The 22889-nt window shown below is 48.7% G+C and overlaps 1 protein-coding gene and 1 long non-coding RNA gene across 3 annotated transcripts; one reads left to right on the top strand and one right to left on the bottom strand.

Annotated features, from left to right (window-relative positions):
• Positions 1–1613: 1613 nt before the first annotated feature.
• Positions 1614–14635, bottom strand: GOLGA7B (golgin A7 family member B). 2 transcript variants are annotated; one of them, XM_025273892.2, is made up of 6 exons: positions 14505–14635; positions 6841–6966; positions 5171–5323; positions 4976–5077; positions 3548–3599; positions 1614–3178 (listed from the first exon to the last, which is right to left on the bottom strand). In XM_025273892.2, exons 1-6 carry the CDS (start codon positions 14514–14516, stop codon positions 2715–2717), a joined length of 909 nt encoding a protein of 302 aa, XP_025129677.2. In that variant the 5' UTR covers positions 14517–14635; the 3' UTR covers positions 1614–2714. The 2 variants fall into 2 exon arrangements, with proteins under 2 accessions (XP_025129677.2, XP_044791492.1); XM_044935557.1 differs by lacking the exons at positions 6841–6966; positions 14505–14635 and adding an exon at positions 5593–5860.
• On the top strand, positions 13849–21096 carry LOC102393616. The gene is made up of 4 exons (XR_327776.4): positions 13849–14036; positions 14447–14596; positions 18237–18314; positions 20724–21096. It is a non-coding gene; the product is annotated as an uncharacterized LOC102393616 (long non-coding RNA).
• Positions 21097–22889: the final 1793 nt, after the last annotated feature.

Raw genomic sequence — 22889 nt, 5'->3', positions numbered from 1 at the left:
GCCACACCTCAATCAACCTCTCCCCACAACTGCCCTCCACCAAGCTGCCCCGAGGCAGCTTCACGTGTGAGCCCGAAGGTCCGTGAGAAGCCCAACCACCCACACTCCCGTGATACCCTTGGCTTGGAGGTACCAGCCCTCCCTCTGAGCCTAGGATGGCCAAGGGGGTCTCCGAAGCTGGTATCGTCTTCCCCACAGTTTATGGAGTCAGACTGTCTGGATTCAAAGCCAGGCTCAGCTACATTCTAGTTGTGTGATCTGGGGCAAGTTACTTAACTTCTGTGAGCCTCAGTCTCTTTATCTGTAAAGTGGGAATAAGGTTATTGTGAGGACTGAATGATGAATTATGTAGAGTCTTAACCTAGGGCCTGGCACATGATGCTGCTGCTGCTGCTAAGTCGCTTCAGTCGTGTCCGACTCTGTGCGACCCCATAGACGGCAGCCCACCAGGCCCCGCCGTCCCTGGGATTCTCCAGGCAAGAACACTGGAGTGGGTTGCGATTTCCTCCTCCAATGCATGAAAGTGAAAAGTGAAAGTGAAGTCGCTCAGTCGTGTCCGACTCTTAGTGACCCCATGGACTGCAGCCCACCAGGCTCCTCTGTCCATGGGATTTCCAGGCAAGAGTACTGGAGTGGGGTGCCATTGTCAGTGCTAAATAAATGTTAGCTACTATTGTTTATATTACTACCACTAATAAAGTTGCAAACAGGGCAAAATGAACCTACCCACATGTTAAAGAACAGACTCCATGGTGACAACCTGCACACATCCCAGATCTGAGCAGAGGCAGCGAGTCCAGCTGCCTCTTAGGAGCAGAAAATATAAGTGGGGAAGCCACACAGGGCGCTCCCCAAACCCCCACCCAGAGGTAGAACCATTGTCCCCACAATCTGGTGGGATCCTCTCTTGGCCCACAGACCTGAATGTGTGACCCCAGCCACCCTGCAGCTTCAGACAACTTCCATTTGGGTGTCATTGGGCTTGGAGTGAGCACTGGGTCAGACCTTGGATTGAAACCTGGTCCTATTCACTATCGTCAACCAGCTGTGTGACCAGAGACAAGTCACTCACCCTCTCTGGGCCTCCATTCTGCCTCATTCAGATGATCTTTAAATCCCCTCCCACACCTGTGCCCTACGGGTTTAGCAAAGTATCTGGCACACACTGAGTGCTCATTACATGTTATTTAGTTTTATAAGAGCCAAGACACACCTCTGCTAGATTCCAACACCCACATACTTTTCTTTAGAATGGAGTGACCTGTATGATCCAACCCCTAACAGATATGAGCTCAAGACATAGGTATTTATCTAATTAATTCATGACTTGATTTTGACCTGGTTTCAGTTCAACCTGTTCCCCCCACCTAAGGATCCGAGGGCCAAATAAAAGCTCCAGATTAGAGATGAGGAGTGTCTGCCTCCCCACCAGACTACAAACTCAAAGAAGACATTGTCCATTCTTCCATGTCCGGGTGCTGCCTCTTCAGAAACACACTTGGCCCTGTCTCCTCAGCAGGAGGTGGGTGGGTCATTAAGCATCCCCTCACCATGATCCTGGGGCATAGATCTGGCCCCCCATTGCCGAGGAGGGAGAGAAGCAGCAGAGAACCTCAAGCTGGGCAAGTCCTTTTATTGGAAAAAGAAATAATAAGATGAAAGGCCACCGCACAGCCAGCGCCCAGCCATCCCACAAGAGATGCATCATTCACCCCACAGGTTGGCCCCAGCCATGCGGAGGGCCAGGGTGGACACAGGCCAGATTCAGAAGGAAGGGGACTGTGGTGGAGATAAGTGGGCTGCAGCTCACCCAGGGAACACTTGGACCAGGACCCACTGAGGCTCAGGGGCTGGGCCGCCCTTGCCAGCTCTCTGAACCCTTCCTATATACTCCTCCTGCATCCAAAAGAAAGTCAGGCCCCTCTTTGGTTCCAGAAAGCTACCTGCAGTGACTGGTCTCTCATATCCCCTCTAGCACCTCCTGCCGGCCAAGACAGGCAGCCTGCTTCTGTCCATCTCCAGACACCAGGGAGGGGCTGCTGGGCCTTGGCACTCAGGGCCTCACTGGCTGGACACCCCTCTTTCAAGAAAGAAATTTGCCTTTTCCCCTGCAGATTGGCAGCCCCGTTGGCCTTCCAAGGATGTCTCACACAGCCTCGGAGACCCCCTGAGTACGCAGTGCCCAGGGCCCTGTTGCCTTGTTATGAGGGACCTGAAGTGGGGCACAGAAGGCCCTGGAAGGTTGGCTCAACTCTCCTAGAACCCCAATGCTTTCGTTAGAATGTATACAGTACAGTCAGACGGTGGGGAGAAACGTGCCAGTGGGGGAGAGACCAAGAAGAAGAGCCTAGCTGGCAGCCAAGCAAGAGACAAGGGATGTCAGGACATTTATTTACAAGAGGACAGGCTGGACCCACCCAGGGAAGCAGCCAGACCATGGCACACAAAGATAAGACAAGATGCAGAGAGGGGCAGACATCGGCCCAGTAGCCAAGGGCAACATACAAGTGCATTCACACACCTGTATGCACACATGTGTACACATACACGAGGGCAGTCACACGCAGGCACTCACAGTACACTCATGCACACACATGTCCTCACACATACCTACACTCAGGTGCATTCGTGCACACAGGGCACGCACATATGTGCACATACACATGTGCCTGCACGCACACACACTCATTCTCACACACAGGCACATTCTAATCTCAGGAAGTTGGCTCCCGTTTTGGAGGTTCAAGCCCCCCAAGGCTACATCTCTCCATGAAGCATCTCTCTGGACCCCCATACAACCTTCCAGAGGCCAGGCCATGTGCCCCACCTCCACCAGCACCTGGGCTGCCAAGTTGCAGTAGCTGGACACTTCTGAGTGAGTCCAAGATGACCTCCTGGCTCTGGGTGGAGGACAGGGATGCCAGGAGTCTAGAAGAGGTCAGGAGGGGGCTGACCACTCCCGTCTCCCCAGACCTTGAATCAGTGGGGGCAGGATCACAGACAGGCAGAGGCCCCGTGGTGGCATCAGAAAGCATACACACTGGGAGACAGCCTCGGGGCGTGGGACCCCGAGGAAGGGAGTCCTGGTGGATGTGGGATTTGGAGTCAAGTACCATGCAGGATGGGAATTCTCTATTTGACGGGCTTGGATCCTTTTCAGGGGGTGTCGGGAGGGAAGCTGCGGAAGAAAGGGGTTTGTCCAATCAGTGTTGTCCCCACCCCCACCCCGTGGAAGACCTGCCTCCGCGTGACCCAGACCAGCCCCGTCGGATAAAAGCCAAGTCAGGAAGTGGACCGTCCTGCCAGTGGGCAAGGGGCGCCGGCTGATGGCCCGCGGGCGACACTGGGCGGGTCACCCTCCTTCCCGCCCTGGGCAGGAGATGGGCCCAGAGAATGACTCAGAAGCGGGTGCTCTGGTAGCGCAGCCGCCTCAGGTCTGCGAGGCCCTCAGTCCAGCCGTACACCTCCCTGCAGGGACTCTCGGCCAGTCACCGGCCCCCCGCCCCACCGCCCCCACCACTGCTGCTGCCGCTGCCGCTGCTGCTACCGCTGCTCGAGCTGCCGCTGCTGCACCGGTCCTCGTAGATGGAGATCTCGATCTGGGCGGGCGTTAAGGAAGGGTGCAAGCCGAAGGGAACCGGCTGATGGAGGTCAGCAGGGAAGCTCGAGGCCGAGCTGCTGCTGCTTCCCAGACAGGCAGGACGCGGACGCCTGAGAGCCACACCCAAACCCCTCCTCTCACCTGCGCTGGCTCGGCTCAAAGGCGCCTGCGCACAGCCAGGACCCGCGCTTAAATTCTAGCGAGTCTAATCTTTGTATCCCAGCACGCGATGTACCCAATGTAGTGGGTGTGATTGAACAGGTGTGAGGACTTGGCTGTCCTGAGTTCAAATGTCCCCATACCCAATCTCAGCTATGTGACTTTTGACCAATCACCTCACTTGTTACCATCTGTTATCTGATCTGTAAAATGGGGATAATAATAGAATCTTGGAGTTATTGAAAGAATTAAATGAAATAAAGCATTTAAAGGACTAAACACAATACCTGGCACATAGTAAAGGCTCGATGACAAGAAGCGCCTCTCCTTGGGCTTTGTAAGCATGAGATTCCCTGGGATTTGTGTTTTCTTTACCAGTAAATGTTATTTTTAAGAATTCTACTATCTGCTGCTGACCGGGGATGGGGGGGGGATGTATGTATACCTTGATCAGGAGGAGTGGGTAGACCTATAACACACTCGAGGGCCGGTCTCCCACCAAGACCTCCATCTTCTCATCTGTGAAAGGGGTACAAGGGGACCTACCACATAGGCTTCAATGAGGGTTAAATGCAAGGGCAGTGAAGAGTGGGCCTGGGCTCAGATCTTGGCTCTGGTGGTCGCTGGCTGGACGGCTCTGAGTCAGGGTCCACTACAAAGGCAATAAGAAGAGTTACCCATTTTACAGGGGTTGTATGAGAAGTACAGGAATTCATATTTTCAAAGCACTTACTGTGACATCTAGCATGTATTGATATTAACCACTGGTTAAATGCAGGCTTCCCAGGTGGCACTAGTGGAAAAGAACCCGCCTGCCAATGCAGAAGATGTAAGAGATGCAGTTTCAATCCCTGGGTCGGGAAGACCCCTGTAGAAGGGCATGGCAACCCACTCCAGTATTCTTGCCTGGAGAATCCCATGGACAGAGGAGCCTGGCAGGCTCCAGTACATAGGGTTGCAAAGAGTCAGACATGACTGAAGTGACTTAGCATGCACACACGCACTGATTAAATGCAGCTCAATAAAAGCAAAGCCTAAAATTTACAAATAGCACCAACTTATAGTGGGAGAGGAAGGTCAATGATCAGGGATATGGGGAACCCTAAGAAATCCCTGAGCAGAGTCCCCTAGGGTGGTCCAGTTTCCTGGCAGCCTCCCCGGGGCTCCTGCTGGCTGAAGCTGGGTGCCTTCGAATGGAACAGCCAGAAAGGATACAACTCTCATCCCACGCTCCACGGGGTCTGTAAGCAGGAGGCCTCGGGGGGCAAAGACCTTCTCATTCTGCTCCTGGATGTAGCGGGAGATCTTCTTGAGAACCTGTGAGGAGAGGGGCCCATTGAGGCTGAGGCTGAGGCTGAGGCACCAGAGCCCCAGGGGGGAGGGAATGTGGGGCCGTGGGGGAATAGCCACCTTCTCATAGTGGGTCTCCATGCAGAGGAAGATGAAGTAGGCTGTGGCACAGGCCAGGCAGCCCTCAAGGTAAGAGCTGCCCCCAATCTTCTCGGCCTCTGCATAGAAGCTGTTGAGGGTCTTCACAGTCTCCTCAAAGAGCTGCCGCTCGATCTGGAGGGAGAGAGAGACAGGGAGCAGGACCAGGTCAGCCTCCCTGGAGTGTGGTTGCCGTGCTGGGGCCTCACCAATGTGGGGGTTGTGGGCACACAGGCAAGACCAGAGAGATGCCCATGGAGCACTTGACAGGAAGTCAGGAGCCTGGGGGTCCAGTCCAGACTTGGCTATCAACTAACTGCATGACCTTGAGCTAATGATTTAACTACTCTAGCCTCAGTTTCCACATCTATAAAATGGAAACAAAAATGACGACTTGTCCTCACTTGAAAACAGAAAACTCTCATGAAATCCAAGAGGTGAACATTTTCTGCAGTGGATCAGCTCTCTATGCTCTCCCTGCCAGGACTCTGATCAACCTGAGCACCCAATTCTATCTGTATCCACTATGGATGCAACTGTGTCCATAAGGAAACAAGAGTCCTGTGAAAAAGCAGAGTCGGACGTCAAGGCCTTTCTGGTGCTCAGTCCGTTTGGCACATCACTTCCTCTTCCTGGCCTGAGCTTTCTCTCTTAAAGGAGAGGACAAACTAGAGCAATGCTTCTCCAACTTTAATGCATGTGTGAATAACCTTGGGATCTTAAAATGCAGATTATGAGTCAGTAGATCCAGGATGGAGCCTGAGATGCTGTTTCCAGGAGACAGGATGTTGCCTGTGCACAGGCCACAGTTTTGGTTCAAGGGCTTAGCGGTTCTCAATTCTGGTGCACACTAAAATCTCCTGAAGAGATTTTAAAACGTAGGCACACCCAGGTCTTGCCTCCAAGAGATTCTGATTCAAATGGTCTGGGAAGGGGGAGGGTGGTTCAGAGCAGCAAAGACCACCACTATCTTAGTCTACTGAAGCTGACACCTGCAATTTTTTTCAAAAGCTCCCAGGTGGTTCTAATGGGCAGCCAGTCATGAGAAGCACCGCACTAGGAGACCAGAGATTCTCAAAGTGGGATCCATAATCACCCGGTGCCATATCGCCTGCGGCTTTCTCATTAAAAATTAAGATCCTCAGCCCAGCTGCACATTGGAACCATCTGGGGAAATTTAAAGCAATGCTGATACCTGGGCCCCAGCCCCAGACACTCTGATTTGATTGATGTTGGGTGTGGTCTGAGCATCAGAATTCTTTTAAGCTCCCCAGGAAATTCTAATGCACAGCTGGAGTTGAGAAGTGCTTCTAAAAAGAGATTCCTGAACCTAATCCTGCAGCTGAGTCAGCATCTCTGATGACATCTGATACTATCCAATAAGACTCAGGAATTCGTGTTTGTTTGACAAGCTCCCTAGGTGATTCTCTGAAATTTGAGAACCACTGAACTAGAAAAATCTCTGAATTTTTTTTTTCAGCTCTAACTTTCTAGGAGGCGACAGTGAGGCAAAATGCTTTAGTTCTTCCACATGAAGCAGCTGAGCAAGTTGTTTCCTATACTATTTTTATCCTAGAAAAAGATAAATATTCTAATAAGCCCCTCAGTTCCATCATGGTCTGTGTCCCAAATTCAGGGAAAGACATCCTTACCCGACTGTCCAACTCTGGGGGGAACTTGGTCTGGAACTGGCAGATGGTCCCATCGCTGTAGTCTCTCTGGATAAAGACCTTGGTGGCCAGCGAGGCACTTCGCCGGAGCTCCTGCAGATTGTGGACCTTGGGAATTGATCAGGAGACATGAACTCAAGGTGATCTTCCTTCTAGGTTTGTCCAAGGCTGAGTGGTTTATTAGGGTGTGGGCCTTTCATAGCTAAAACCAGGAAAGTTTTCAGGAAACCAGGACAAGTTGTCCACCCTACAAGTGTTCAAGGAAGGCCATGGGAAGCAAGCCTATCAAGATTACCCAGAGGATGCCTCCAGCTATCCCAGAAACATCCTCAAAAAGCCTGAAGCAGGGCCAAAGTTGAGCCAAAATAAGAGGTTCTAGAACCACCAACAGAGCCAGGAACAAATTGTAATGAAAGGAAAACATTTCCTGATGGCTCGCCCAGATCCTCTTCTCTCTCGGTCTCTCTCTTTCACACACACACACACACACACACACACACACATGCCCATGGAAGGGCCTTTCACTCTCTCATTCATTCAACAAGTTTCAAACATTCACAACTTGTCAGGCCTTGGCTTGGAGACCCCAGCACTGAATAAGACTGACGCCTCAAGTGGGGCTGACAGCACTTTACTGGGGAAGGGGAGCACATGGGGCAGAGGAAGAGAGGATGTACCCATGAACTCAGAGGGAGACTGGGGTTCAGGCCAAGTTATGACCAAGGTCAGAAACACCACAGATCATTTCCATGTCCAGCACTTCTCATCACAGGAATGAAGGGGGCCCCACAGACACTGAAATTCCCCAGAGAAATCTGTGGATGAAGTGGGCCAAGGCCAGAAACTGAAGAAGTCTCCTGCCCAGGCAGGAAGGAGTGGAGGGACTTTGGTCCCTTGTCCACACCTGAGGACTTGGCATTGACACAGACTGTAGAGTCTGGGGGGGCAGTGGGCTCAGTTCCACAGAAGAACAGAGCCTCTTTTTTGCACTTCTAGCCTCCATCACCCACATTTGAGACAAGCAACCCATTGGGTGAAATATGTCAGACATTAGAACTACGTGGAGCCCAAGCCCCAAAGGCAGACTGAACACAGCCAGTTCATCCTGTGTAATTAAGGTGAATCCATTCAGTCACTCGGCTTTCATTTATTGAGTCCCTACTATTGCCAGGCTCTGGGGATGCTGAGCAAAAGACAGTCATGAGCTCCAGGGAGGAAGACAAGTAAATATATAATGAATCAGACTGTGATAAATGCTACAGAGAAGTAGCATCTTACCCAGAAATGCTTGCTCAGAAAAGGCTTCCTGAGGTCTGTGCGGAGTCATAAAGGAGCTACCGGTAGTAGTGGGTTGGCAGGGGGCTGCGGGGGCGGGGGGGGGGGGCAGGCAACCCAGAGGGAGAAGCCTGTGCAAAGTGAGAGAGACAGCAGAGAACAAGTTCTGCTGCAATGACTGGAGGCAGATTTCAGCAAGAATGGACTGGTTTGCAGATCAGATAAAAGCAGTAGATGAAGAGAGTATAGAGGAGGCAAGGGGTAGATCACAAAGGGCTTGACAAGTTTCTACTGGAGGGGATGATTTCTGATAGAAGATACACTTGCTTAAGAACTGGGGAAGAATAAGTAACAAGAAAAAGGTTGTCAGTATGGTAGTAGGAGCAGATCCAGGGCCTGTGATGGTACAAAAGCAGAGACTGCAAATGAGATTTTCCTAAATCCAAGTGAATTTTGCTCTATTTAAGAGTGTGATGCCAAAGTATTGTGATCAGATGAAATAACGTACAAGTGCTCCTATAGTCTTGATAGTCCTTGATGCCCCTAATCAAGGTTTTAATTGAGAGTCTCTTGACTTTTAGCAGGACCCTATGATAACTTTGAAAAATAAAGAATGCTTTGGTAACATAAATAAGTTCATCAGTGCTTCTGCTCTGTTTAGTTAAGGTTTCACATGGTTGTGTTTTCAAAAGAGAAGGGCCTGTGACCTTCCTCCACCCTTCTCAACCAACTGCATGAGCCTGTCAACCTTGAAGATGGAGTGCCCTGGCCCCAGAAGGGTCATTCTGGCAGCTTTGTGAGTGGTGCACTGAAGCAGGCATGACTGGGGTGGGGGCCAGTTGGGGGGATGACTATCTTTGTAGTAGTTCAGGGGAAACTAAAGTGGGTCTAAGTTAAGAAAAATTATGGTGAGAATAGAAAGGGAAAGAACAGTGCTTCAGTCATTCTGAAATGGGCTCGGCTTCCTCCCTTCCAATATCCCCCTTTGTCTGTGCCCAAACACACCGTGTGCTACCATGAAGGTGCGTATGTCTCTAGTGACTGGTGAGCTGTTGACTCTAGACAAGGAGCTGTTGACTCCTTCCTCTTAGGCACACAGCTAGATTAGTTCTCAGCCTTCTTTTCAGTTAAGTGTGGCCATATGACTGAACAGAATGTGAGTGGGAATGATGAACGTCATGTATAGGCTCGGCTCATAAAGACCACCCCTCCTCTGTGATCTGCCCTGTCCACAGAAACCAAGGGAACCATGTGTTGAAGATAGTGGGACCACAGGCTGAAGAGAACCTGGGTCCCTGAATCACTGCTTGGAGGAGAGCCACCAACTGATCAGGAACACAGGCCTGAGCAAGAAACAAACCTCTATTTTATTACAGCATTTAAGATTTTAGGGCACTACCTAGCATAATATATTCCCATTTCTTTTTGGCATTTATCCACAGGTTCTCAAGTAGCCAGAGCAGGAAGGGTCAATACCCTTTCCAAACCCAACAATATCCTGAGCCTGAGAACACTATCCTGGCTTTGGGTGACTAGAGATCTTCTTCCCTACCTGGAGAGTGCTTGTGGGGTCTTGAGGAGTTACTAGAAGATGGTATCAGACACACTTTATATGCCAGAGCCCTAGTTCCCCAGATCTACTTAGAGCACACATATCATAAAATCATCTGCAGTTGGTGAAGAGTAGGATCTAAGGTAAGGCAGTCTCCTGTCTCTCCATCCATGGTGGCTTGGTTGTGAAGTGCCATAAAGCCCTGGTGGGTCAATAACCCACTGACCAAGGAGCAGGAAACTGGCTTGCCAGTCCTGGCCACATGATTCTGGGAAAGTCTCTCCTTCTCTGGGCCTCTGTTTCTTCAGCTTGAAACTGAGAAGTTGGAACTACATCATCACTAAAGCTGTTGCCAGCTCTGACATTCTAAGGCCTTATAAGGGATTAGGAATGCAAAGGCTTTCAGGGACTAAGCGTGTGAGTGAGTCAGCTGGTTGTTGTCCAGTTGCTCCGTCTTGTCCAGCTCTTTGCAGCCCCGTGGACTGCAGCAAGCCAAGCTTTCCTGTCCTTCACCATCTCCCAGAGCTTGCTCAAACTCATGTCCATTGAGTCAGTGATGCCATCCAACCATCTGGTCCTCTGTCACCCCCTTCTCCTCCTGCTTTCAATCTTTCCCAGCATCAGGGTTTTCTAATGAGTCGGCTCTTCACATCAGGTAGCAAAAGTATTGGGGACTGTGACTAATTAGAGAACTCATGTGCTATCTCAAGAAAGCAGCTGATCATTGCCATGTGAGAATATGTGCCCAGGTTGCCACAATTCTGATTTTTTAAGAGAAGCCATAAATTCAGATTTCCTTAATATCAGATATCCAGATTTTTAAATGTTTCCAATGAATTTTTTAAATTTATAAGCATTGAGCAGACCAAATAAGGCACATCTGTAAACTAGATTCATCCCTAAAGCTGCCAGCTTAGGACCTCTGAACTAAAATCCCAGGGTGGGGCCCATTGGGCCAGAGCTAGAACCAGGGCCCAAGCCACTTGCCAGCTACTTAGCTTTCAGAAAGCTGACAGGAGTTTTCAGTCAAGATCCATAGATCCACGATGCTCTCCACCCCTGGGCAGCACTCCTGGGGTTTCCTAAATGATGCAGAAATGCGGGCTTCTCATGTACCTTTCCCCTTCCTGAACTCTCCCCTCTCTCTCATCACCATCCCCCTGCTGCTGGCACCTGAGTAAAGACAGGACCAAGAGGCATTGCACGAAGAAAGAAAATCAGCAGTAAGATCTGCGGACACCAATTTTCAAACTATAGTGTGGCAGGAAGAGGAGGCTGCCAGGAGAGTAGGTACCCCCGGTCTCACATCTAGAGTCTGTACACCTGATGGAGTCAACGTGGAGGACTCCAAGGAGCAAAGGAGCAAGTGCACTGCAGTGCAGGTGAGCACTCCCAGGCAGAGGCCCCATCTGGCCCACATCTCCAGCCTCATTAAAAACCAGCTAATTCCCGAGGACACATCTGAGACTCAACTCAAGAATCAGAAGACTCAGATGATGAGCCAACACCACGCTCCCTGGCTGAAGTGTGGAGGAGGAGTGAGGATGGTGAATCACAGGCAGCAGGTTGGGCCTCAGGATGGAAACCTGGGCACAGGGCCTCCTTCCTTCTCAGACTGCACCAGAGCCCCGGCCCATTGTCTGCTGCTGCTGCTAAGTCATATCAGTTGCGTCCAACTCTGTGCGACCCCATTGTCTGCTGCTTGTTAATTCCATACCTCAGAGATCAAACCTTCAATGCCCCTCTTGGATAATGCTACTTTGTTGTCATTGGTTAGTCTCTAAGTTGTGTCGGATTCTTAGCAACCCCATGGACTGTAGCCCACCAGACTCCTCTGTTCATGGGGATTTCCCAAGAAAGTATTCTGGAGTGGGTTGCCATTTCCTTCTTCAGGGGGTCTTCCCAACCCAGGGATCAAACTCACGTCTCCTCCATTGGCAGGTGGATTCTTTACCCCTGAGCCACCAGGGAAGCCCCTAATGCTACTTGGGTGCATTTTAAAATCTCTTAGGGGCCAAACTTCACCACTTGGAGAAGTTCCTCCCAGCCAGGCATTTCCCAGTTGTCCTTGGCCATTTGGACTGGTTTCCAGGGCAGACCCTGATCCCATGACACACATTCACAGAGGTTTGTCACGAAGGAAATGGGCTTATTACAGTTTTCTAAATGAGGTCAGTGTACAGCTCAGGAGGCTTTATCCCTCCTCTGGGGTTCTCACACACACACCCTTCCCCTAATGTTCACTCCTAAACAGAAATTAGGGAGTAGAAAAGATCCAGTCTCCATGCCTTCCATCCAGGGATCCAAGGATATCCAACTTGTCTCAGTTCTCTCCTTCTGTTTCTTCTTCCCTCTCCATCCCTCTCTCCCTGCCTCCTCCTCCCTCCCTTTCTCCCCCTTCTCTTCTCAAAACATCTTCCACTAGAGCTGAGGACTTCCCATTCAGAAGCCTAAGGGAATGGCCCTGGGAGCTTGGCATGAGGTTTTCTTTCTCCCAACAGGTTTTTCCTGGTAATCTTAACTCAATCCTAACAGTAAAAACAGCCTGGGGAAAATGACTCACTCTGCAGCCCAGATAATGTGGACGTCCTGTGCCTTGGCAGAACTAAGGCTTCCTCCCTCCAAGCCATCATCAGAGTATAGCCAAGGCCCAGCCGGGAAATGGGCAATGTTTGTCCTCAGCCCCTCTCCCTTCTGAGCATGCCTCCATTCCTCTGCCCTCAAGCTGAGCCAGCCAGGCCATTCAGGGTACCTGAGTCCCCACACTCCAGCCCTTCCCGAACTCCTTTGCATCCTTCACCATCAAAAGACCCCTAGTCCTCTTCTGTCTATTGGGCAACACAGCTGACTAATTGAATACACTGGATGCAACAAACAAATCACTGGCCATGGAGGCAGAAGGCTCAAGTTCTTCTCCTGGCTCTGTCACTTTTTAAGCCATATTTTCTTGGATAAGTCTCAGCACTCCAGTTGCATCATCTGTAAAATGGGATAATGATGCTTTCCTTGGCTCCTTCACAGGGATTAGGCAATCTTCTGAGCCTCAGTTGTCTCATCTGTTAATTGGGGATAATGACACCACCTTCGCCCACTTCACAGCGTTGCTTTAAAGCTCAAAGGAGATCATGCATGTGATAGCACTTTGTACACAAGAAAATGCTATGTTCACAGAAGCATTATGAGCAGAGCCTCTCCCAGGCTAACAGCAGCCACCTGGAAACACTGGCTCCACTGAGAGATGTAAGCTTGCTGGTTGAAATCTGTGAACCATAGCAGAATGGAGAGGGAGATTTGCTGGGACAAATGGGCCTCTTGGAATCTGTCAGATCTCATCACAGATGTGGACACCTTCTATGCCCACAATGCTGGCCCAACTGTGCCTGAGTGACTGAACTCTCCCCTTCCTGCCCAGCAGCAGCAGCCTCTCTACTGCAGTCTGGCAACCTTGTCTGGAAGGTGACCAGCTCCTTGGCCATCTCTCCTTTGTTCTCCACCCACCCCCCCTTCTCAGTATCTTTGGCACTCTCTGAGCACTCTGCATACCTCCACCCTAGAAACCAAGCTCCATGAGTCTGCTCAGGACTTGCCCCTCACTGGGTCCTAGGTGACGAGCTCTCCTACTTAACTCTGTGCCTTGTCAGAAAGCTGAGTGATGTCAAGCAACTGCATCTCATTCCGTGTTGGCAACAACAGAAGAATAACAACAGCAACACTTGGCACTGATGTTGCACTGATCAGCAGGATGCCCAGAGGCACTGCCTAGCATCATTCAAAAGCCTTTGCTGTCCCCCGGGCTTCTGTTCCAGCTGGGCTGGAAATGGGGAAACACCACCAAAAAAAGTCAACATCAGAACAGGGGAAATCTGGTGCCCTGGGTTCCACTCCCAAATTTAAAGAAGAAACTTCCAGCTCTGGTGCTGACAAGCTGTGACTATTAAATAGATTCTCTTCTTCATGTATTAGCTCTACCACTTATAAAAGTGGAAATATAAAGAGCCCCATTTCCCTTGTGAAATGAGGGGTAGAGAAGGTAATTCCTAATCTCTTAAGCACTAGACACAAATCCTGCCCTCAGTCAATAGGTCCTTGGTTCAGCTTTCAAGCCCCTTGAAGGTGACACACCTATAGGCACACCCTGAAGAAGGCGGCTCCTCCCACCAGACACAAGAGAAATGTGATCTTCTGGTACAGGGAACTCAAAAGGGGTGACGAAGCGAGAAAGGGTCATATGCAAAATTGAACTGGTGCAGGCAGATCATTGAAACCAACTATTTGGGGTTTTGACCTGAGGGTTCTTTGTCTCCTCCTGTCCCCCACGCCCCGCCTCCGTGGAGGAAATGCGGATGTGAAGGTAGGTCTGTCATCTCTCTGCCAGACTTTTGGGATCAGAAGCTAGATGGCTGCATCGCATAGCAACAGCAGCCAGCCGCCTTCCCTCCCTAAAACAGGCTCAGGCTCGTCTCCAACCCTCTAGGGAAGTGGTTTCAGGACTTGCAGTCCGTGAGAAGGGGAAACCCCGGCTGAAGCCCCGGAACAACCCTGGCACTAGTGCCAACAAGTGGTGCAGACAGCTTCAGGACTCAGATGAGGAAGATTGACACGCCAGGGGTCAAAAGAGCTCCAATGAGGAGCCCCTTTCTTCCACCCTGCCATTCCACCTCCCCCCTACGCCCTCCCTGCGCACCTGATCGGGAAAACCACCCCATCCCATCTTACCCCAGCCCCCTCATCCAACCCCATTCCACCCTTTCCCGCCCCTAGAAGCGATCTCTTCCCACAGCAGTCAGGCATTGACTGCGGGCCGGTGCTCGCCCCCTACCTCAGTGGCCATGTTCCGGGGGCGCTGACTGCTCCGAGCCCGCCGCGGGGCCCGTCGAGGAGGGATGTTGGCTCTGCTGACTCCGGGAGCAGGTGGGTTGACGGCGACGAGACCCGGGCCCGGGCGCTGTCCGCGGTGCTGATGCGAATGTCACGGACCCGAGCGCCTGCGGGCGGGTGGGCCGGCGGGCGCCTAGGTCCTGGAGACGATCACTGTGCTGTCCGCGGTGCTGATAAGGGCGCCGGGCCGGAGAGGCGAGGCCGCACCCGAGGCTCTTCAGGGCCCGATCGCTAGTTGCCGCTGCTCCTGCAGGCAACGGCCTGGTTATCTTTGACAGCGGCGGCGGGCGTGGGGGCGGCGGGGAGGGGGTAGGAGGGGCCAGGCGCCTCCGCAGATCGGGAGCGGGAAGCGGAGGCCCCCAGACTCCGGCGCCCGCCCGCCGGAGAGGAGCCCCGCCCGCGGCCAGAGGCTCCGCTCCCGCCGGGCCCGGAGGCCCCGCCTCTCCTGCCTGTCCTTCCCCCTAATAAGAGCGCCAGGAGCTCTGCGCTCACTACCGAAGCCTCCCAGGGCTTCCAGACTCGGAGGAAAGAGAGGTAGGACCATTCTGGGGCAAGACATTCCAGCTTGCCAAGGCTGACGGTCCTAGACTCGTTCGCGGGCCCCCAGGTGCGGCTGTCTTTACCGTTCCAACACCCCTCTTCCCAACCCCTCCCCCACCATGGCCCAGGCTGCCTCTTATGTTTTTCTCTTTTTTCTCTTACGTTCCTTCTCTGTGGCCCCCTCTCGAGGCCTGCATGTACATTCCTTCCTCTCCCCTCTGTCCTTTTCACTGCCACGAAACCTATGACCTAGGGGAGGATGCTGCAGACCACAGATAATCGTTTCCTTTCTTTAAATATGTGCCCTTGTTTCATCCCCAGAAATACCCTGGGGTCCCTTCTTTCAGGGAGGGCCAGACTGAAGCCAGTCTCTCCTTGCTGCTTTTCCTGGCTCTGACCCCAACCCTAGTCTTCCCTCTCTCTGAAATCCCAGAGTTTACACACACACACCATCACCACACTTAAAAACCACAAGCAGATGGTGCCAAACTGGTATGCCCACCCTTTAAGGATGGCAGGTCTGGCTCTGGCGCCTCTTTCACATTTTTCAACATCGCACCTTCCAACCAGATGACCTATCTATTTGCATAATAAACAAAAGGAAGCACCAACACAGGTGCCCTTTTATACACCCATATACTTCCCTTGGTCTCTGAGAGAAAGCTGGGAATACTCCTCTGCAGCTCACAGTTGCCTGAGGGTTAACACACACAGTTAGCCAGGAGACCTGGGTCCTGGCTCAGGCAGTATGACCTTAAGTAAACACTTCACATCTGGTCTTCTTTCTGTAAACTGAGTATTGAACTTCACTAGATTATTTCTAGGGTTCTTTCTTTTTCCTCAACCTTTTATTTTAAAATTTTCAAACATACAGAAACTTTGAAAGGCTAGTACAATAAACTGTACTATCCACCTAGCTTCACCAATCGTTAGCATTTTGTCACATTTGCTTGATAGATACAGAAACATAGAGATATAATTGGCTAGATTATTAGAAAGTAAGTGAGGGTTTATTCTTAAGTACTTCACCATGTATCTCCTAAAAATAAGGGCATTCTCCTACCTAATCACAATATTATTATCACACTTTAAAAAGTTCCATATCATCTTATATTCTAGGATACCTTATTGCCCCTAAAAGACATTAATAGCAATGACCCCTCAGAGCATCTCATGTTTAATAGCTAACATTTGTTGAGCACTTATGATGTGCCAGACCATATTCTACATGTATTATCTTATATAATCCTCATAATTATTCTTTGAATTAAATGCCTTTTATTATTTCCACTTTACAAATGAGGAAACTGAGTAAGTTACTGGAGGTCACATGGCCTGTGAGGAACAGAGGCAAGATTCAAACAAGGCAGTCAAGCTCCAGGGCTCATGTGGTTGATCCCCCTAGCTGTACTGTCTCCTTCCAGCATCGTGTAGCCTATAAATTAGCAAAACAGTAACCACATCTCCAATTGCCTATTTCACAGATAAAAACACTGAGTCCCCAAGGATAAGGACATGCCAAAGAAATTAAAGGCAGATGTTTCATTTCACCTATAGCTTTGCAAATGATTTGGCATTGAACAACAACCTGAAAATATCTGTGAATCCCATGGTGGCCTCTGGTAATAAACAAACACACATCTGATGATCTCCATGTATACCTCTCCCAGTTCCTTACACTTGGTTTTGATCATATTAATTAGACAGCCATCTGAAAACCACTCTCTTCACTTGAAGATAACACACCTGGATGAGTGCATTCTATGTATATTTGTTGAACACCTACTATGTACCAGGCGTTTTCCTAGGAGATTGGGATACAGGGATGACTAAATGCACGAAGATTTTTGTTCTTACTGAAACTTATATTAATAGGGAAATGATCAATAATGGATTAGCAAAGAGTATCAAATATCTCAAGTTGTAATCAACAATAGGAAGAAAAGTAAAGCATGGTAATGAGATAGAGATGGGGTAGAGGGTATTTTAGAAAAAATAGGGCAAGTTTTTTGTTAAGGTGACATTTGGGCAGAGGCCTGAAGGAAGTGAGAGAATTTAGCATGCAGTTATCTGAGAAAGTTGACAAAGCTTAGAGGACAGAGTATGAGGGCTCTGAGGCAGGAGTGGGCTTGGCATGTTCAAATAGCAGGGAGACCAGTGTAGCTAGACTGGAGGGGGCAAAGGAAAGAGAGACAGAAGCTGAAACCAGAAAGGGAGCAGGGGCCAGGTTTTACATGACTTGTCAGCCCTCATGAGGATTTTGGATTCCATTCAGAAAGTGGGATGGCAATCCTTAAAGATTTAGAGTAGAGGCGTGGTATTATCTAATTGCAGTTTTTAATAGATTGCTCTAGATGCTAGGGTTGGCAGAGATGCAAGAACAGAAGCAATGAGGCCAATTAGGAGGCTGTTAGAGTTATCCAGGCAAGATATGGGTGGTGGCTGAGATTAGGGGAGTAACAGTGGAGGTGGTGAGAAGTGGCCAGACTCTAGATATTTATAACTTGGAGGTAATGCTGAAAGGACCTGTGGATAGATTGAGGTTGCAACATGAAAGAAGTTAAAGATGATTCCAAGTTTTGAAGTCTCAGCCCCTGAAACAAAGGAGTTGTTATTTACTGAGGGAGGAAGACTAAGGGCTGAGCAAGGATGGGGAATACAGAGTTTGGATGTGTTTAGTTGATTCAGGGTACTTTTAATATTTATTATTTGGCTGCATTAGGTCTTAGGTGCAGCTTGAGCTATCTTCATTGCATAACCTGAGACCTTTCATTGTGGTGCATGGGTTCTCTAGTTGTGGCACACTGGCTTAGATGCTCTGTGGCATGTCAGATCCCAGTTCCCTGACCAGGGACTGAACTCGCATCTCCTGCATTGCAAGGTGGACTCTTAACCACTGGACTCACCAGGGAAGTCCCCTTGGTTTAGGTTTGAAGTCTGATATGCATGTTATACATCTTAGTAAAATACGCAGTTGGCATTCAGGGAAGAGGTAGAGGGTTGGAAATAAAAACTTCAGGAGTCATCAATATGTGAATGGTATTTAAAACCATGGGTCTAGATGAAATTATCTAAGAAATGGGTAAAGCTAGAAAAAAATTAAGAATCAGTCCTGGTACTTTATTACTTACAGGTTGGGAAGACAAACGGATTCTAAGACTGGCCAGTGAAGTAGGAGGAGACCTGAAGGAGAGTGGTATCCTGGAGCCAAGTAAGAAACCTGGTAACAGAGTCTTACCTGCTGCATTGAGTGCTGCTCACATACGGAATAACATTAGAATAACATGAAGACTGAGAAATAACCATTGGACCTGGCGGCAAGAAGGTCGCTGGTAATCTTGATAAGGGCTGTTTTAGTGGAGCATGGAGATGAGATTCTGATTAAAATGGGTTTGAGAGTCAGAATGGAGGAGAGGAAGCAGAGATACTGGGAGTGTAGACAACTCCTTTAGTCATTCTGCTGTAAAGGAGAGTGACAAGTAGTATGGTGGCTTGAGGGAGAGGAAGGAGCAAAGGAGGTTCTTTTAAGATGGGAGACATTAGAGTCTGGGGTTTGCTGACAGGAATAATCTACCAGAGAGGAAACACTGATGGCTCTGAAAAAAGAGGGTTAATAGCAGAAGCAAGCCCTTAAGAGGTCAGCAGAGAATGGGCAAACACAGAGGGGGTGGCTTTGGAAAGGAGCACAGACAATTTCCCATCACAAATACAATGGAAGAATCACAGTACGGGCTACCGGTATAAGTAGACTAGGAGGTTTTGTGGTGCAAGTTAAGACCTGAGCTCTACACCTTATTCCTCTTCAACTAGCTGAGACCTGCACGCATCACAGCATTTCTGAACAAGTACATTCAACCATTATGTATGAAGAGTTTGCTGTGTACCAAGCACGGTGCTGGCACTTTCCTGTAGAGCCCAAGGAGAGTTCTCCTTACCAGTGAAATTACAGGACTAGGACTCTGTACAGAACCTTGAATTCATCCATGCAAGGATGAATGATCCCTTCTAATATCCAGCTCCTCTGACTAGAAAAAGACAGTAGCAGCCTCAGCCTTTTATTACTACATTGCCTCCAGGGTTGTTATCACAGTCTTGACAGACCTCAGGCTTAGAGGCATCAAAGTGGAAGCTATGGAGAGAGATCCACTTTCGGAATAAGCAGAGCTTCCTATAGTACTGAGTCGAGGCTGCAATGGAATCCTACAGAATGGGATGTTCCCACACTCCAGTCACTTGGACTTTAACTCTGGAGGAAGGAGAAGATGCTGAGATTTAATCTGACTGATCATTATTACCCAGCTGCCTGGGGACAAACCAGCCCCTATGCAAGAGCCTAGCTCTTTGATGTTTTTTGTCATAAATTAATGAGTTTGCCCACAAAATAACATCAAAGGAGATCCACTAACTAATTCAGTGTTATCATCCTCTAATCTTCGGCTGCATTGGAAAGTCTCCCCGAAAAGGACCACAGCCAGAAAAAGAAACCAGTGGAAAAATTTGGAAATCATGCTACCTGGAAAGAGATGAGAGGGAGACGAAGTCCTGCAGACTGCAGAAGAGACAGAGAAAGAGCTACCTAATCTCAGGGCAAGGAAGAAAAAGCAGGAGGGGGATGGAGATTCTCAGCACTGGGTCTGGAAAGAAGACAACTGCATGCAGGCTTGAGGGGAAATTGTGGTCTGTAAAGTCTTAAGTGGTGTCATCTCAGAGCACACTGTGGAGACTACAAGGAAGTGTGTGGTAGGAAACCATGTCCCTGGAGTCAGATGACATGGGTTTCAACCTCCGGCTTCTGCTGTTCACTGTATGATCACCAGCAAGTCTCAGTCTCTCTGGGCCTCTGTTCTCTGATGTGTAAATTGGTGGCAACAATTTTCTTCCCCAGACAAAATCCCTCCAAGTATAGGAGGCTATCTCTTGATGCCACCTACTCTTTCAAATCTGGTCTTTCAAGAGGACAACAGGAAAAGATTTATGGAGATGCTTGCTAAAGATCCTCCCACAGTAACGTTTCTTCCAGGCCAAGCAAGTTTTCCTAAAGCACAGAAAAAAATAGCCAGCATGCTTTATTTAATTCACTGAACGGATGCAAAAAAAAAAAAAAAAAAACCCACTGTATACCAGACAGAAAGATGACCATGGGATGTTTTCAACCCCACAAGGACCCCAAACTCTAATCAAGTGATGGCAAGTCTCCATGATAAGTATTGAGGCAGAGATGGTTTCTTTAGAAACTGAGGTCCAGAAAAAGTTTTACCAACTACATGACATTTGGGCTTGGACTTCAAAGATTACTATCATATCCCCAGACAGTGGATGAAGGAACACCGTGTGAAAAGGCATGAAGGCATGAAAGGTTCCTAGAAACACAGAACCTTTGGAACTTCAAACTCAGGAAAGCAGCTGCAAGGTAGTATCGGGGATGACTGCAAAGGCCCTGGAAACATGAATGAAAGGGACCTACTCTAAAAATAGTACCAGAGCAGGCAGACCGTGACACTTGTCTGGAAGTGGAGTCACTAGGAGGTGACTAAGCGAATGGGAGGTTGCCACCGTTTCTTCATTCATAGTCTCCGTGTCTCTCTCTTTGTCTTTTTCTCTCTTCCTTTTTCTTTTACAGGAAGTGGAGTGGGAGGCAAGTTTCCATAAGAATTCACAGCTACCCCAAGAGAAACTGCCGATACTGGGATTCTTAGCTGCAGTGCATTCCTGTCATGAGGACAGCCACCATGCTGGAAGCCCGGCAGAATTCACAAAGAACCCCTGTTCTGAGAATGGTTCCAAAGGCCCTCTGCAGGAGCAATTATCGAAGGACTGACTGCAGGGTCTCACCTCCAAACTGGCAACAAATTCACCAATTATTTCCAACCGTAGCCAACTGGGGGGAAGACTGCAAGGCTTCTAAGTGATGGAAGTTCTTTAGAGAAGTAAATAGGCACGAGGATAAAGGGTAATGGGTGCTTATAAAGCATCATTAATCATGAGAGCCAAAAGGAGTTCAATCCAATTTCACTGGCAGAAACCTTTGTTCAAAAGAAACCTTGCATAAAAGTCAGAGACATAAAACAAATCAAAGAAAGTGGATTTGCATGAATGGGGGGAAAACTTGCCTACTTTCCCACCCTCTCACTCCCTACAAAAACCCCCAGCACACCCCTCTGCAGACCTCCCAGGACTCAGTAGAATATGGGGTCTATTTTTAATCGTGAAAGTAACACATGCCTATGATTTTAAAAATCCAAACATACAGCTGCTAAGTCACTTCAGTCGTGTCCAACTCTGTGCAACCCCATAGACGGCAGGCTACCAGGCCCCCCATCCCTGGGATTCTCCAGGCAAGAACACTGGGGTGGGTTGCCATTTCCTCCTCCAATGCATGAAAGTGAAAAGTGAAAGTGAAGTCGCTCAGTCGTGTCTGACTCTTCGCAACCCCATGGACTGCAGCCCACCAGGCTTCTCCGTCCATGGGATTTTTCAAACATACAGAGAGGCGTATGATAAAAAGCAAGAGTCCTCTATCTACTGTATCCTACATGTTCCTACCTTCAAGTCATTTCTCCCCTGGAAGAAATGACTTTCCACTCTTCAGCTGTTTCTGCTTTGAATTCTGATTTTTAGAAGTTTTCTTTACATTGCTAAATGATATGCCTGTAGTTCTATTTCTTGTTTTATTAACTTTAGAAACCTTTTTCCTGTTTTCTGCTGTGGCAACAGAGAACTTAACTCACCCTGCCACCCTCACATACCAATATAATTACAGCACTATTTGAATTTAACTTTTATTTTTATCAAAGTAATACACATGTAGTTAGTTTAAAATTCCAGCCAGGGACAAGGGTTTATCATGAAAAACAGAAGCCCTGTCCTGCAACCACTATGTAAAGCTGTATGGAGATTCCACGAAAGACTAAAAATAGAACTACTGTATAATTCAGCAATCACACTCCTGGGTATACATCTGAAGAAAACAAAACATTAATTTGAAAATATACATGCACTCCAATGTTCATAGCAGCATTATTTAGAAGATCCAAGATACGGAACCAACCTAAGTGCCCATCAACAGATGAATGGATAAAAAAGATGTGGCTTATATACACAATGGAATAGGAATACTGCTCAGCCATAAAAAAGAAAGAAGTTTTGCCATGGCTAGAACTAGAGGGTACTGCTGCTGCTAAGTCACTTCAGTCGTGTCCAACTCTGTGCGACCCCATAGACGGCAGCCTACCAGCCTCCCCCGTCCCTGGGATTCTCCAGGCAAGAACACTGGAGTGGGTTGCCATTTCCTTCTCCAATGCATGAAAGTGAAAAGGGAAAGTGAAGTTGCTCAGTCGTGTCCAACCCTCAGTGACCCCATGGACTGCAGCCTTCCAGGCTCCTCCATCCATGGGATTTTCCAGGCAGGAGTACTGGAGTGGGGTGCCATTGCCTTCTCCGAGAGGGTACTATGCTTAGTGAAATAGGTCAGAGAAAGACAAATACTATGTGTTATCATCTATAGGCAGAACCTAAAAACTAAAATAAATGACTGAATATAACAAAACAGAAATCAACTTACAGATATAGAGAACAAACCAGTGGTTACCAATGGGGAGAGGAAAGGGGTAAGAGCATAATAAACAGAGAGGACTAAGAGGTTTTCTATACAAACTACTACGTATAAAATAAGAAAGCTACAAGGATATATTGTATGGCACAAGGAAGGAATATAGTCAATATTTTATAAGAAATATAAGTGGAGTGTAATCTATACAACTTTTGAATCACCATGTTGTTCACCTGA

Source organism: Bubalus bubalis, chromosome 23 (genome assembly GCF_019923935.1).
Source record: "Bubalus bubalis isolate 160015118507 breed Murrah chromosome 23, NDDB_SH_1, whole genome shotgun sequence".
NCBI lineage: Eukaryota > Metazoa > Chordata > Mammalia > Artiodactyla > Bovidae > Bubalus > Bubalus bubalis.
The sequence above is the reverse complement of the archived record's forward strand: the minus strand, read 5'-3'. Positions and strand labels throughout refer to the sequence as shown.